Source organism: Cibotium barometz, chromosome 18, assembly GCF_041138505.1.
Source record: "Cibotium barometz isolate CiBa-2024 chromosome 18, ASM4113850v1, whole genome shotgun sequence".
NCBI lineage: Eukaryota > Viridiplantae > Streptophyta > Polypodiopsida > Cyatheales > Cibotiaceae > Cibotium > Cibotium barometz.
In genome coordinates, this window is record NC_141063.1 from 12,395,600 (window position 1) to 12,411,790 (window position 16,191).

Here is a 16,191-nt window from a genome sequence, read left to right on the forward strand (position 1 = left end):
CGCAAATATAGTATGTAAGTTTAGATCCAATATAAAATTTGTCTTCAAAAACTCTCAAGGATGATGCTCTCTTTCATTGCACCTGCAGGGGGTCTCATAAAACTTGCAAGACCGATGATCATGGATTTAGGTCCAATATGAATTTCAACTTCAAAACAACTGATGGTCATGGATTGGGGATTGTTTGTTGTGGTAATGGTTGTTGCGGATGGTGCAAGTGGTGCGTGGCCTAATGAGGTCTAGTCTCCGAAGATAGCACGTTGTGGCTAGCCTCGGTGTCAGCTAAGGCAAGCCATGCAGCTAGGTGGTCTCTCTAGCGGAACTTGAATTCAAGGCGAGCGAGTCTCACCATTGGTTGTATCTCAAATGTGTGAAGCACGAACATGGAGGTGATTTTAGCACCGTCCAACCATTCAAACCTTGTCCTAAGCTTTTGTGGAAGAGAATGCATGGTCGCCAAAAACAAGAATCCAATCCTCAGAGTCGGCAAGCTCCAAGAGGGGCTTATATTCTTGGTCCTCATCTTCACTACCTAACATCTTGTTACAAGCTCTACAAATGTCAATTAACATGGTCCGAGCTGTTGTATTTTATTTGACTCATTAGCAAGGATGCATCGACCCATGGGATGAGTCGTCCTAGTTTTATTTTCAAGGATTGGTTACCCTCGCATATATAAATGTGATTTTCATAGACTAGTTACTCTTGTGTATTCAAATGTGATTGGTTTTCCAATCATTGCGCCTCTCGTGTAAGGCCTTTTGAGGATCATGATGTATGATCCTTTTCTCTGAAAATCCATCACTACAAATGTGTGGTGGAAGCTTAGCCCGAGTGTCTTAATCTTTGCATGTTGAAGAATGCCCAAGGGTTTAGTTGTGTTCCTGTCGGCAAACTTGACCATAAGGGTTGTGCTTACATGTGGGTTTCACCAGGCCTCCCAGCAATTCTTGGTGATTATGCTGACACTAGCACCACCATCCAAGATTGCGGCACTTTTGGATGTCCTTTTGTCTTGGGTATAGAAGGAGAGAGATCAGTGTGGCACTTTTGAAATAGTGTCCCAACTTTGTCGTGGGCACTTTTGATTGTCCTTTTGTCTTGGATATAGGAGAGAGATTGGTGTGGCACTTTTGAAGTAGTGTCTCAACTTGTTCATGGGCACTTTTGGTTGTCCTTCTGTCTTGTGTATAGAAGGAGAGCGATCACTATGGCATGGCTCATCCTTCTCCTCTTCAGGTTCAGAAGTGTGGGCTCTTAAGTTCCCAGTCATCTAGTCAGATAAGTCTCTCCAAAGTTGAGAATTTTCATATAAAAGAGAACTTAACTTATCGGGACTTGGACTTATGAGGATAAGAGATTTGTGACGCGTGCTATGTCCCTTGTACAATATTCGTGCTTACTTGGCTTGTATTCACTCGGGAGGTGGGCTTGGGCTTGCTGATGTGTACTGATACTTCCCTAGGAGGCGGTGTTTTTGAGGGGGTCGAAATGAAGTCATTCACTTATCACATGAAGAAAATATTATGTTAACTAGGATGACCCATGGAAGGCCAACTTTCACCTCTTCCACTTAATCCTCCTTCACGGCATCTAGCAATGTGGAATCTAGTTGGATTGGTTCCAGAGACAGAGGCTTTTGAATTGGCTCTTTTTGCAGCTTTTTACGAATGGTTATGGGTTTGGTCATGGCCTTTGGTACGCTTTGAGGTTCCCTTACTAGTTCTATTATTGACACTAGAATAGGGTCTGGGATACAATCAAGTGGTGTCGACCACTTGCTCAAGTATTGGCTCTAGTTCAGCCTACATGTTTCTTACAAACGCTTGGGCTTGTTTCATTCACTCCTTCTTCAACACTAGTTGGGGTACTCTTTGAGTTTCTATGGAAGGTTTTTGTAGTCATCAATGGGTTTCTTCTTTTTGGGAAGATCTGATTTGAGCGAGAGATCGCATGTTATCTCCTGTGAGGGAGGCAGCTTCAAAGCTATCACTTGAACCACTTTCAATGATCACGATGCCGTTGCCCTTGAAAACTGATTCACATCTGATCTTGCAATGTGTTTCTGCATGCTCTTCAAGGTTTTTTTCTTTTGGACCTCTAGCTTCAATCCTTTAGCCTTTTCAGGGGCTATTGTTTTGTGGGGTTTGCACCTCAATATCTTTGGCAGTTGTCCTTCGGGGTTGAATGACAAGATCTTGGTACAAGGAGAAATCTCTCATCATTCACTCATCTTTCAAACCGAATTGAACAACAAGTGCCAATAAATTTCAACCATGGAAGAAGCATATGAAAACACATAAAATCATGAAGAAATTAACACAACAAAAACAATTGGGTGCAATTCGACATGAGTAGCTTCACTTCCCACATGCGGGTATTTTTTATATTTATTCCAAAATACCCAAGGAGCCATAAATAGATTTCCTTACAAAATTGGGCTTGCCTTTTACAAAAATATCCATAAGTCTTGCAACTAAGTTTACAACCATAAATAATTGCACTCACATGTGCACAAAATATTCCACGCCCCACCTATACAAAATGGACAGCATGCATAATAACAAAATGTCAACTCATGGCCAAATTTATAAAGTAACTCCGCAAGATCCCATAAACGATAAATATGTGCTATGCACAACCCTGTACCCATACAACGTCCTAGTTGGCTTCGTATAAATATGTGATATGCATAACCTTGTACCCGTACGACGTCCTGTGCGCATCACCTATTAAGCAACAATGCCAACCATGCTAGTTACGTATAATCAATTGAACTCCTCATAATTAATCCTAACATGACGATATATGATAGGCACAAACATATACACCAATAGCACTAGCTCAGTATATAACACGAAATCACCTGTAATACCAATAACACTAGCATGGTCCCAAATGTGCATACACCAATAACGCTAGCATGGCCCTAAATATGTATACACTGATAACATTGGCCCATTAGTATTTAATAATGGAATCACCCATGATACCAACCATTATCATGGTGCAATGGTATTTTAGGCATCCCAAATCTACCATAGAAGGATCTAGCTAACATTCCTCCTGCTTGAGTTTGTAATTGTCCTCAATTACATGTTTACTTATATGAGCAGATGAGTTTTGGACAAGTGCAAAATATCACTCAGACATCCACACTGAGTTTCTTCTATAGGATGGTTCTTGAAAATCAAAAGATACTTAGAGTAAGTGTTTCTCTTGCTGCGTGTGTTAGTGTGTTGATGATCATTGATTGTGTTGACAGGTACAAGTATTTCCTCTTGATTAAAAGTTAGAGGTAGCTCTTCACAAGTAGGATGTGAAAGAAGTGGTACTCTAAATTGTTTCAATAAACTAATCTAGAAATAATTATGAATATGACAGTGTGATGGCAAATCTAATTGATATGCAAGGTCGTTAATCTTTTTGGCGACCCTAAATGGCCCATAAAACCTTGGTGCCAATTTTATTACTGGGTTCTTCTCAATGCTTTTGATACATCTCTTTTCAATTTTTAAGAGGATATAATCACCTTACTTAAAGGAAATGCCTTTATATTCTTGTTTTCTTGTTGAGTATATGCTTCTCGAGATTTGCATATAGCTTGGCATACTTGCTCAAATATATCATTCAAAATCTCGAGTAAACTCATTAACAACCTCTATTTTATGAGAGAGATGAGAGGTAGGAACGGTAAAGCTTTCCCATAAATAATCTTGAGTACACTCATCAGCAACCTCTATTTTATGAGAAAGACGAGAGGTAGGAATGGCAAAGCTTTCCCATAAATAATCTTAAATGGTGCACATTCCGCTGAATGAGGTGTATTGCTATAAGCAAACTGAAGAAGGTGAATGTATTTATCCCAAAGTCCATGTTGGGATGAAACATATGCTCTAAAAAAGTCCAAGATCGTATTATTAATAACTTCAGTTTGTCCATTCGACTCTAGATAAAATGCGGTCGTGAAATCCAACTTCGTGCCTAAGTTATCAAAGAGTGTAGTCCAAAAATGACTGCAAAACTTAAGAGTCAAGATTAGACACAATAACCTAGGATAAGCCATGATGTAAAAATATTTTCTTGATAAACAGTCATGTCATTATGACTTACAACAGTAGTAGTCCATTAACAAAATGCATTGCTATCCACTCTCATGGTTAAGTAGGAATGGGTAATAACATCAATAGGCCTTGAGTCTTGCCTTTGTAGCTCTTGATGTTTTGGAAAATCGTGCACTCGGCAACAAATCTAACTATATCCTTTTTCATCGTAGGCCAAGAGAATTCTCTAGATCAACAATACGTAATGTAGAGGATACCCCCTCTATGACCCATTTATGGATGTTGATGCGTCTCCTCTGAATGGTCACATGATGCATAATCTTTTCTAAAAGAAAAGACATCCTTCATTATATGAGTACTCACAATTAGGAATCCAATTGTTATCTTTCATTAAGTTCCAAGGCTCCGAAAAATATGGATCGTGATCTCATAGGAATGCTCATGGCTTCAAAGGGTGAAGTCTCAATGGTGGGTAGAAATATGATTGATGCTTGGTCTTCTACTTAGAGCATCAGCCACTACATTTTCCTTACTAGGTTGATATTGTATCATTGGTTGAAACTGTGAATAAAAGATTCTCATTTGATGTAAGATTCCTCTCTCCAGCTTTTGAGGTGTGCAAATGTAAAAACTCCCCCTTCTGATCTTATAATGATTCCCTTCTCTAAAATAAAAGAAAGATCCTGTTTTACCCTGTTTTGGCCTGGAGAGAGAAAATATCTAGAGGGAGGTAATTAAAAATTGAGATATTTTTAGATATAAAAATCCTCCTAGTGTCTAAAATGGTTTCCCGTGAAATAGAAATTCAAAAAAAACTTTCCAATGTGCAATTGGAACTAATCGAAAATAGGTATAAAGGACCTTAGCCTAAGGGTCAAGATTTTCAGAAATTTTTGGTCTAATTAAGGTTCCTATGGGCCAATAGGATCAATCCAAGTGTAGGGAGGAGATAAATTGAAGAATAAAAGAAAAACTCTCCAAAAATGAGTAAATGCTGACATAAGATGAAGAGTGGACTAAGGACCAAAGAAAAGAATTAAAAAACTAAATTTTTGACACCTCAGTAGTGTGGGGATCTCTCCTCATGAAGTAGGTGCCTTTTTCTCATCATTATCCCCAATTCTTAATCAATAAAATGAGATATTTTCATCTCTTCTCTCTCCTATTTCAAAACTAGATCCAAAAAGTAACTTGAACTGACCCAAAAATGGTCAAAATTTGACCAAACTGATCTGAAAAATTCTAGAATCAGTTTGCTTGGTTAAAGGCTCACATTTTCCTATAAATAGAAGCCTCCCCCTTTGTAAAAGCTTAATGGTGTTTATGCACTGTTACTCTACTCTTGTCTTGAGAGCCATCTACATTGAATTTTTTAATAATTCAATTGTTTTTAGCCTAATCCTCTCCAAAGTGAATTAGTGGCCACTATTGCTTCAAACAATAGTAGAACCCTCAATCCCTCAAGCCAAAGGAGAGCTTAATAGCTCCATGTAAGCTAATTTTCTTACTTGTTTACAAATTTTAATGAAAAATATATGGTTTTCTTGATTTTTATGAATTGCAGATGATTGAATTAAATTTAAATGCTATGCCTTTGATGAAAAGGCCACCCCCTTCTCTTCTTTACATTCCAACCTTTCTTAATCCTAGGAAGATTAACTAAGTGATTAATTAAAGTCTTCTTATTGTTTACTCTCTTGAATTTAGAAAATTGTATAGATTAGAGTTCTATAATTCTAAAGTGGGTTAATTAAGTTAATTGTAGAAAGATAAAAATGAGAAATGGTTAGCCATACAAAGGAGGTTATGGCAAAATTTTCCAGAATTTTGTGAAAAAGAAAGTTTGTTTTTATGTTATTCCAAAAGAGTAATTCCCACCATTTTTGCATCTAAAAGAAATATTCTAATTACTCCATGTACATATTCACCTATGAATATGCATGGATATCACTGATATTAATTAATAAAACTGATTTCTATGCATAGAAAGATGCTTAAAAGAATTTTTTTAATTAAGTGTTATTCTTATTAAATTTAATTTCTATGCATAGAAAGATGCATAATGGAATTTTTTATTAAAAAAGTGTTATTCTTACTAAATTTGATTTCTATGCATAGAAAGATGCATAATGAAATTTTTTTAATTACAAATGTGTTATTCTTATTAAATTTGATTTCTATGCATAGAAAGATGCATAATGGAATTTTTTAATTACAAAAGTGTTATTCTTATTAAATTTCATTTCTATGCATAGAAAGATGCATAATGGAATTTTTTTAATTACAAAAGTGTTATTCTTACTAAATTTGATTTCTATGCATAGAAAGATGCATAATGGAATTTTTTATTACAAAAGTATTATTCTTATTAAATTTGATTCCTATGCATAGAAAGATGCATAAAGAAATTTTTTTGTTACAAAAGTGTTATTCTTATTAAATTTGATTTCTATGCATAGAAAGGAATTTTTTCTATTACAAAAGTGTTATTCTTATTAAATTTGATTCTATGCATAGAAAGATGCATAAAGGGATTTTTTAAATTACAAAAGTGTTATTCCTATTAAATTTGATTTTTATGCATAGAAAGATGCATAAAGGAATCTTTTTATTATAAAAGCGTTATTCTTATAAAAATTGATTTTTATGCATAAATAGATGCATAAAGAAATTCTTTTTATTTTAAAAGTGTTATTCCTATTAAATTTGATTTTATGCATAAATAGATGCATAAAAGGTTTTTCAAAATATAAAAGTGTTATTCCCATTGAAGTTAATTTTTATGCATAAATAGATGCATAAAGAATTTTTATATCAAAAATAGAATTCTCTTAAATTCTATGTTTAAAATTCTATGAGTATTTGATAAATGAATAATTAAATACTCTAAGAGAGAAATTTTTATCGTTTTATATTCACACGGATTGTAAAAAGAAAATTTAAGAAATCTATCGAGATCAAAATATTCATAACTAATTGGAATTCGTAACTAATTTAGAAATCAATTAAGTGAATATTCAAAGAAAGAAATTTAATAAAATAGTAACTAAATTATCAAAGATAGTTCAGGAAAAATCTTACCCGGCTCGAACCTTGAATTAGATTATGACCAAGACCAAACTCTTTCATCAGTTTCGAGGTCAAGAGTGACCGATTTAGAAAAATACACTCAAAACTCCTGCCAAATCTGAAACTACCCTTTGAATTAATCTATGGAGACCTAACTGATAAAATTGCAACAGCTAACGGAGAGTCAATGGAGGACGTCTCACGTAGCAAGGTCGGCCGAGGTCTTAACCAGCCTCGGTTCGATTTAAATGGTGAGCTTTTGGTATGGTGGATGAGGGACTAAAGAAGCGGCCTATGAGTGAAGCGCTAGGTGACGTGCCAAGGATCCTAGAGGGTGTTGACCATACAGTGCTCGGGCTCTGGGTCGCCAAAGATACCCACACGTGCGCCGTGGAAGATATTGAAACAAGGAGTAAGAGTTGTTTTCTGAATTCGGGCAAGAGTTGTTTTCTGAATTCGGGCATGGATCTGGTTGATTGACCTTTGCTGGTCCTCAATGGATGAGTCCATGACTCTTTTATATGGATCTGTTGTGGTTGATCTTGCTAATCTTCAACGGAGATTCTATTTTGATTTTTATAAGTGAATATATTGCTAGGTACTATGAGCTAGGAACTATCGAAAAGGCCCCTGAGTGGACACGTGGTAAGCGTTCTGGTTGCCAATGATGCCATAGGTACACCGATGAAGGAAAAATTAGAAATTAGGATTCGACTAGATATTTTGGAGGATTATGATCAGTGATACTATAGTTTCATTAAAAGATTGTTTTAAAGAGAGCTGAATCTGCAATTTCATATTTGGAAATTAGGATTCAACCAGATATTTTGGAGGATTATGATCAATGATACTATAGTTTCATTAAAAGATTATTTTAAAGACAACTGAATCTGTGAAAAAGGCAATTTCATATTGGGTGTGTAAGTGGTGTGATTAGTTTCAAGTTTGCATGAATATTCGGCTAGGGGGCCTGGGAACTCTTTTCCCTAGTACCCGGGACAAAACCTAACCAAATTCTTAAATGGATCCCATCACTACAGTGGTTGGGCGGTTGGCTGCTAATCCATGGGACTGGATGAGGTTAGGCGGACTGATGGATCCCTAAATTGAGACTCAATTCTGTTATGGTACGATAGATGAAGTAAATCCCGGATAAAAATTGTTCTATGGAAAAGAATCAACGACTGTGCCTCTTAATGAGGAAAAAAGCGTTGGTCTCTATGATCTAAGTGCAAGTCTTTTCCTTCATCTGACAATGGGACTTATGGGTTTGGTTAGATCAGTTCAGTTAGTTAAGGCTCTTGACTACGTTAGAGTAAAAATATCCTGGAGGAATCGCCCGTGCTTTTCGGACGAGGGAAGTTTTTTCGGGTTCGGTTTTGGAAGAACCGAGGGATAAATCTCTTTTTCGGATATACGTTGGCGAGGCCCTGAGTGAGGGACCCTGCCCCGCATAAGAAGTGTTACTTCCACTGCTAGCACCCCAGAATTCGTTGCGCAGAGGGGAGAGGGATCTTTCAGCTGGTATCAGAGTGAATTTAGCTAAAGTGGATCAACCGAGAAGCCAAAAATGTCAAAATTTATGAAGTAATAGTAAAAAGTTAAAAATGTGTGATGAAATTCATACAAATTGATATTCAGACTGAAATTCATAAATTAGTAATTGTGTCTTCGGATGGAAGTACCGCAATTGTATGGAATTCTTGACTTGCTTGAGGCCTAGACATGATGGTATTTACCTTAAAATTCCAAGGACTGTGACTACCCGTATATATCGAGGGTATAATTGTAGCTCTTTACTGGCAGTATATATGAGTAAATCTAAGACCTTGAAATTATAAGCAAAAATGCTATCCAGATGACAAATTCGAATGTGGTTGATATGATTTTGAAATTTTGGTTGAGAACTGATGAGTTGATTTGGATTCTAATTGAAAAATGATGATTCCTGAATTTTGGTTGAAAAGCGATAAGCTGAGCAAAACCATAATGAGGATGAATGGGACGAGTTCTAGTGATGATGTTCATAATAAGTGGAATGACGATAATGACTTTAGCAAATCACTATGAGATTAGTGGATTGTGCTGACAGATTGTTACTTTTAACACTTGACCTAGTGGATCAAGCTAAGGAATTAAAAATCTGTATAATTGAAATTCCCATGGAGGATTGTTCAGATGGAAATTTCGGTCTAATGGACCATTATTCTATTAAAGATATGAATGATATGATCTGAATGAATTGTTATCTGATGATGAGTTCTATATAAGGGATCTTTATCCCAAGATTCTTTTGGGTTGACCAGACTATAAGGAACCCGAGAATCAGTTGGATCTTAAGGGAAAGAGTTGTCCTCTAGTTTGCGAGATGAGGGCATCTCCCGTTTTTTAAGTGGGGTAGGATGTAAGAATCCTCCCTCCAGCTTTTGAGGTGTGCACGTGTAAGAACCTCCCCTTCAGATCTTGTAATTATTCCCCTCTCTGAAATAAAAGAAAGATCCTGTTTTACCCTATTTTGGCCTGGAGAGAGAAAATATCTAGAGGGAGGTAATTCAAAATTAAGACATTTTTGGATATAAAAACCCTCCTAGTGTCTAAAATAGTTTCCCCTGAAACAAAAATTCAAAAAAAACTTTCCAATATGCAATTGGAACTAATCGAAAATAGGTATAAAGGACCTTAGCCTAAGGGTCCAGATTTTCAAAAAAATTTAGATTACGGTCCAATAAAGGTTCCTATGGGCCAATAGGATCAATCCAAGTGTAGGGAGGAGATAAATTGAAGAATAAAAGAAAACCCCCCCAAAAATGAGTAAATGCTCACATAAGATGAAGAGTGGACTAAAGACCAAAGAAAAGAATTAAAAAACTGAATTTTTGACACCTAAGTGTGGGGATCTCCCCTCATGAAGTAGGCACCTTTTTCTCATCATTACCCCCAATTCTTAATCAATAAAATGAGATATTTTCATCTCTCCTCTCTCCTATTTCAAAACTAGATAAAAAAAGTAAGCTGAACTGACCCAAAAATGGTCAAAATTTGACCAAACTGATCTGAAAAATTCTAGAATCAGTTTGCTTGGTTAGAGGCTCCCTTTTTCCTATAAATAGAAGCCTCCCCCTTTGTAAAAGCTTAATGGTGTTTATGCACTGTTACTCTACTCCTGTCCTGAGCCATCTACATTGAATTTTTTAATAATTCAATTGTTTTTGGCCTAATCCTCTCCAAAGTGAATTGGTGGCCACTATTGCTTCAAACAATAGTAGAACCCTCGGTCCCTCAAGCCAAAGGAGAGCTTACAAGCTCCATGTAAGCTAATTTTCTTACTTGTTTATAAATTTTCTTACTTGTTTACAAATTTTAATGAAAAATCTATGGTTTTCTTGATTTTTATGAATTGTAGATGATTGAATTAAATTCAAATGCTATGCCTTTGATGAAAAGGCCACCCCCTTCTCTTCTTTACATTCCAACCTTTCTTAATCCTAGAAAGATTAACTAAGTGATTAATTAAACTCTTCTTATTATTTACTCTCTTGAATTTAGAAAATTGTATAGATTAGAGTTCTATCATTCTAAAGTGGATTAATTAAGTTAATTGTAGAAATATAAAAATGAGAAATGGTTAGCCATACAAAGGAGGTTATGGCAAAATTTTCTAAAATTTTATGAAAAAGAAAGTTTGTTTTTATCTTATTCCAAAAGAGTAATTCCCACCAATTTTGCATCTAAAAGAAATATTCTAATTACTCCATGTACATATTCACCTATAAATATGCATGGATATCGGTAATATTAATTAATAAAATTAATTTCTATGCATAAAGAAATTTTTTAATTACAAAAGTGTTATTCTTACTCAATTTGATTTCTATGCATAGAAAGATGCATAATGTAAATTTTTTATTACAAAAGTGTTATTCTTACTAAATTTGATTTCTATGCATAGAAAGATGCATAATGGAATTTTTTTAAATTACAAAAGTGTTATTCTTATTAAATTTGATTTCTATGCATAGAAAGATGCATAATGGATTTTTTTTTTACAAAAGTGTTATTCTTATTAAATTTGATTTCTATCATAGAAAGATGCATAATGGATTTTTTTTATTACAAAAAGGTTATTCTTACTAAATTTGATTTATATGCATAGGTATGCATAGAAAGATGCATAAAGAAATTTTTTCTATTACAAAAGTGTTATTCTTATTAAATTTGATTTTATGCATAGAAAGATGTATAAAGGATTTTTTTAATTACAAAAGTGTTATTCTTATTAAGTTTGATTTCTATGCATAGAAAGATGCATAAAGGAATTTTTTCTATTACAAAAGTGTTATTCTTATTGAATTTGATTCTATACATAAAAAGATGCATAAAGAATTTTTTTAATTACAAAAGTGTTATTTCTATTAAATTTGATTTTTATGCATAGAAAGATGCATAAAGGAATCTTTTTATTATAAAAGCGTTATTCTTATAAAAATTGATTTTTATGCATAAACAGATGTATAAAGAAATTCTTTTTGTTTTAAAAGTGTTATTCCTATTAAATTTGATTTTATGCATAAATAGATGCATAAAAGGATTTTTATATATATAAATATGTTATTCCCATTGAAGTTGATTTTTATGCATAAATAGATGCATAAAGAATTTTTATATCAAAATTAGAATTCTCTTAAATTCTATGTTTAAAATTCTATGAGTATTTGATAAATGAATAATTAAATACTTTAAGAGAGAAATTTTTATCATTTTATATTCACACAAATTCTAAAAAGAAAATTCAAGAAATCTATCGAGATCAAAATATTCATATAAATGATTAATTTATTCCTCATTGGAATTCGTAACTAATTTAGAAATCAGTTAAGTGAATATTCAAAGAAAGAAATTCAATAAAATAGTAATTGAATTATCAAACCTTTTCGAGAAAGATAGTTAAGGAAAAATCTTACCCGACTCGAACCTTGAATCAGATTATGACCAAGACCAACCTCTTTCATCAGTTTCGAGGAAAGAAGGAGTGACCAGTTTAGAAAAATACACTCAAAACTCCCGCCACATCTGAAACTAAGTTTGAGACCCTTCGAATTAATTTGTGGATCAAGGTTATAAAATTCAAGGAATTCTGGTATGAAATTCGGAATTCCGATCAAGAAGTTTTGGGGATACTGATTCAAGAAATACTCCTTGTATTCAAAAGAAAATCAAATTGAAAACTTGCATAGAAGCCTTGTTTTCTTAAAGGACTGTCTTACGCTGGAGGGGTCAGAGGGGTCTCACAGCTCATCTCAAAGCCACTAGACTCTCCATCAACAAGAGAATGCCCTATAGAAATATCAGGCATAGAAGCCCTGTTTTCTTAAAGGACTGTCTTACGCTGGGAGGGGTCTCACAGCTCATCTCAAAGCCACTAGACTCTCCATCAACAAGAGAATGCCCTATAGAAATATCAGGCATACTAAGGGGCTCAACCACTTTCTCTTTACCTTAATGTGATGTCATGTGAATCAGGATGTAAATGAATGATGTGGGATGTGGATGGATGGGATGTGATGAGAATAGATGTGATGAGATGTGATGTGATGAGAATAGATGTGATGAGATGGGATGTGATGAGATGTGATGTCATGTGAATCAGGATGTAAATGAATGATGTGGGATGTGGATGTCATGTGAATCAGGATGTAAATGAATGATGTGGGATGTGGATGGATGGGATGTGATGAGAATAGATGTGATGTGATGAGATGTGATGTGAATGAATGAGACGTGATGACATGGCAACCAGATGGATGTGAATGTGTATGTGAAGAATGGATGTGGATGTGTATGTGAAGAATGGATGTGAATGTGTATATGAAGAATGGATGTGACTGTGTATGTGAAGAATATATGTGGATGTGTATGTGAATAATGGATGTGGATGTGTATGTGAAGAATGGATGTGGATATGTATGTGAAGAATGGATGTGGATATATATGTGAAATAATGGATGTGAATGTATGTGAAAGAATGGATGTGGATGTGTATGTGAAAGAATGGATGTGAAAGTGTATGTGAAAGAATGGATGTGGATGTGTATGTGAAAGAATGGATGTGGATGTTATGTGCAAGAATGGATGTGGATGTGTATGTGAAAGAATGGATTTGAACGTGTATGTGAAGAATGGATGTGGATGTGTATGTGAAAGAATGGATGTGGATGTGTATGTGGAAGAATGGATGTGGATATGTATGTGAAAGAATGGATGTGGATGTAAGTGAAAGAATGGACGTGGATGTGTATGTGAAAGAATGGATGTGGATGTGCATGTTAAAGAATGGATGTGGATGTGTATAGAATGCGATGTGATGTGACATGAATATATGTGGATGTGAAGTGATAGATATGAATGTATGGATAGATGTGGGTACTCGTACATGTGAACGATTGGATGGATGTGGATGAATGAGATGAGATGTGTATGAATGAGATATGATGTGGATAGATGTGATGTGATGTTATGTGGATAGAATGTATGTGATGGGATGGTGATGAGAATGAATGTGATGTGATAGATGTGAATGAATGAGATGTGATGTGAATGGATGAGATGTGATGTGAATGGATGAGATGTGAATGGATGTGATGTGATGAGATGTGGATATGGGTAGATGCGAGTGGATGAGATCTAATGAGGATAAATGAGGAAAGATGAGATGAGATGAAAATGATGTGATTCGATGAGAATGGGAATACATATGAAATGGATGTGGATTAAATAATGTGGAACAATGTGGAACAATGTAGAAAGACAAGAGTTTGTTATAGAAACTGTATTTATGACCTGTTTTTAAATGACTGTTTTATGTCAAGAATGCTGGGGAAGCACTTTGACCGTCTTATGAATGAGGTCGTGGAGACCTAACTAATAAAGTTGCAACAGCTGACAGAGAGTTAATGGAGGACGTCTCGAATAGCAAGGTCTTGGCCGAGGTCTTGACCAGCATCGGTTTGATTTAAATGGTGAGCTTCCGGTACGGTGGATGAGGGATCAGTGAAGTGCTAGGTGACCCCTACGAAGGATCCTAGAGGATGCTGACCATACGGTGCTTGGGGTCTGGGTCGCCGAGCGAAGATACCCACACGTGCATCGTGGAAGATATTGAAACAAGGAGTAAGAGTTGTTTTCTGAATTCGGACATGGATCTGGTTGATTAACCTTGCTGGTCCTCAACGAATGAGTCCATGACTCTTTTATATGGATCTATTGGTTGATCTTGCTGATCTTCAACGGAGATTCCATTTTGATTTTTATAAGTGAATATATTGCTGGGTACTATGAGCTAAGAACTATCGAAAAGGCCCCTGAGTGGACAGGTGGTGAGCGTTCTGGTTGCCAATGATGCCATAGATACACCGATGAAGGAAAAATTGGAAATTAGGATTCAACTAGATATATTGGAGGATTATGATGAGTGATACAATAGTTTCATTAAAAGATTGTTTTAAAGACAACTGAATCTGTGAAAAAGGCAATTTCATATTGGGTGTGTAAGTGGTGTGACTAGTTTTAAGTTTGCATAACTATCCGGCTAGGGGGCCTAGGAACTCTTTTCCCTGGTACCCGGGACAAAACCTAACCAAATTCTTAAATGGATCCCATCACTACAGTGGTTGGGCGGTTGGCTAACCCACGGAATTGGATGGGGTTAGGCTGGATTGATGGATCCCTAAATTGAGACTCAATTCTGTTATGGGACGATAGATGAAGTAAATCCCGGATAAAAATTGTTCTATGGAAAAGAATCAACAGCTGTGCCTCTCTGAGGAAAAAAGTGTTGGTCTCTATGATCCAAGTGCAAGTCTTTTCCTTCATCTGACTATGGGACTTACGGGTTCGGTCAGATTAGTTCAGTTAGTTAAGGCTCTTGACTACGTTAGAGTAAAAATATCTTGGAGGAATCGCCCGTGCTTTCCAGGCGAGGGAAGTTTTTTCGGGTTCGGTTTTGGAAGAACCGAGGGATTAGTCTCCGTATATACGTGGGCGAGGCTCCGAGTGAGGGACCCTGCCCCGCACAAGAAGTGCTACTTCCGCTGCTAGCACCCCAAAATTCGTTGCGCGGAGGGGATAGGGATCTCTCATTTGATATCTTTGTCTGAAATCAAGGTTTGAGAGAGAAAATATTTAATAATTTGTTGAGATCAATCTTGATTAGGAATTCGGGACCTAAAAGATAATGTTTCCAAATCCTAAGAACATTACAACAATTGACTCTTTATCATATTATGTGCTATGGTTACACTCTGTTGGTTTCAACTTACATCTCTCATAAGCTAAAGGCTGACTATCCTGCATGAGGACTATCCTAATCCCATAGCCACTTGCATGAGGACTATCCCAATCCCATAGCCACTTGCATGAGGACTATCCCAATCCATAGCCACTTGCATTAGCAAACTAGAAAGAATGGTCTAGAAAAGTTAGAAAGTTGTAACACGGGCATAAGTAAGAGCTTTTTTCAAGCTTGAAAGGATTTATCATCTCTTTCAATCCAATAAAATTGTTTAGCCTTCTTTAAAATTTCTATCAACATATGTGCAATATATGTAAAGTAATTTCCTACAGTAGCTACATAATCCTAAGAATAATCGTCGTAAGTCATGTATATCACAAGGTTTAGGCCAAGTGAAAATGGACTCCATGTTCTTTGGATCCACCTAAATGCCCTCGGCTAAGACTATGTGGCCCAAATACTCAAATTTATCTTGAAAGAAATTAATCTTCTCAAGGTTGAAATAAAGTTGGTTTTCCTTCAAAAGGGAGAAACTCTATAAGGTTCTTTGCAAGGCGGTGTATTATCAAGGTTGAGGTAAAGTCGGTTTTCCTTCAAAAGGGAGAAACTCTATAAGGTGCCTTGCAAGGTGGTGTACTACCAAGGTTGAGATAAAGTTGGTTTTCCTTCAAAAGGAAGAAACTCTATGAGCTGCCTTGCAAGGTGGTGGATTACTAGAAGAACCTCATTCTTCTAGGCTTTAGGTCTAGATTGTGGTAGTCTAAGAGGCAA

General features: G+C 35.7%; 1 protein-coding gene across 1 annotated transcript in view; it reads right to left on the reverse strand.

The window, feature by feature from the left end:
* Positions 1-1,904: 1,904 nt before the first annotated feature.
* Positions 1,905-16,191, reverse strand: part of LOC147628950 (uncharacterized) — a 40,027-nt gene continuing 25,740 nt past the window's right edge. The window contains exon 3 of the mRNA XM_086812839.1: positions 1,905-2,035. Within this exon, the coding sequence (XP_086668965.1) occupies positions 1,905-2,035 (131 nt within the window). The remainder of the gene's footprint in view (positions 2,036-16,191) is intronic.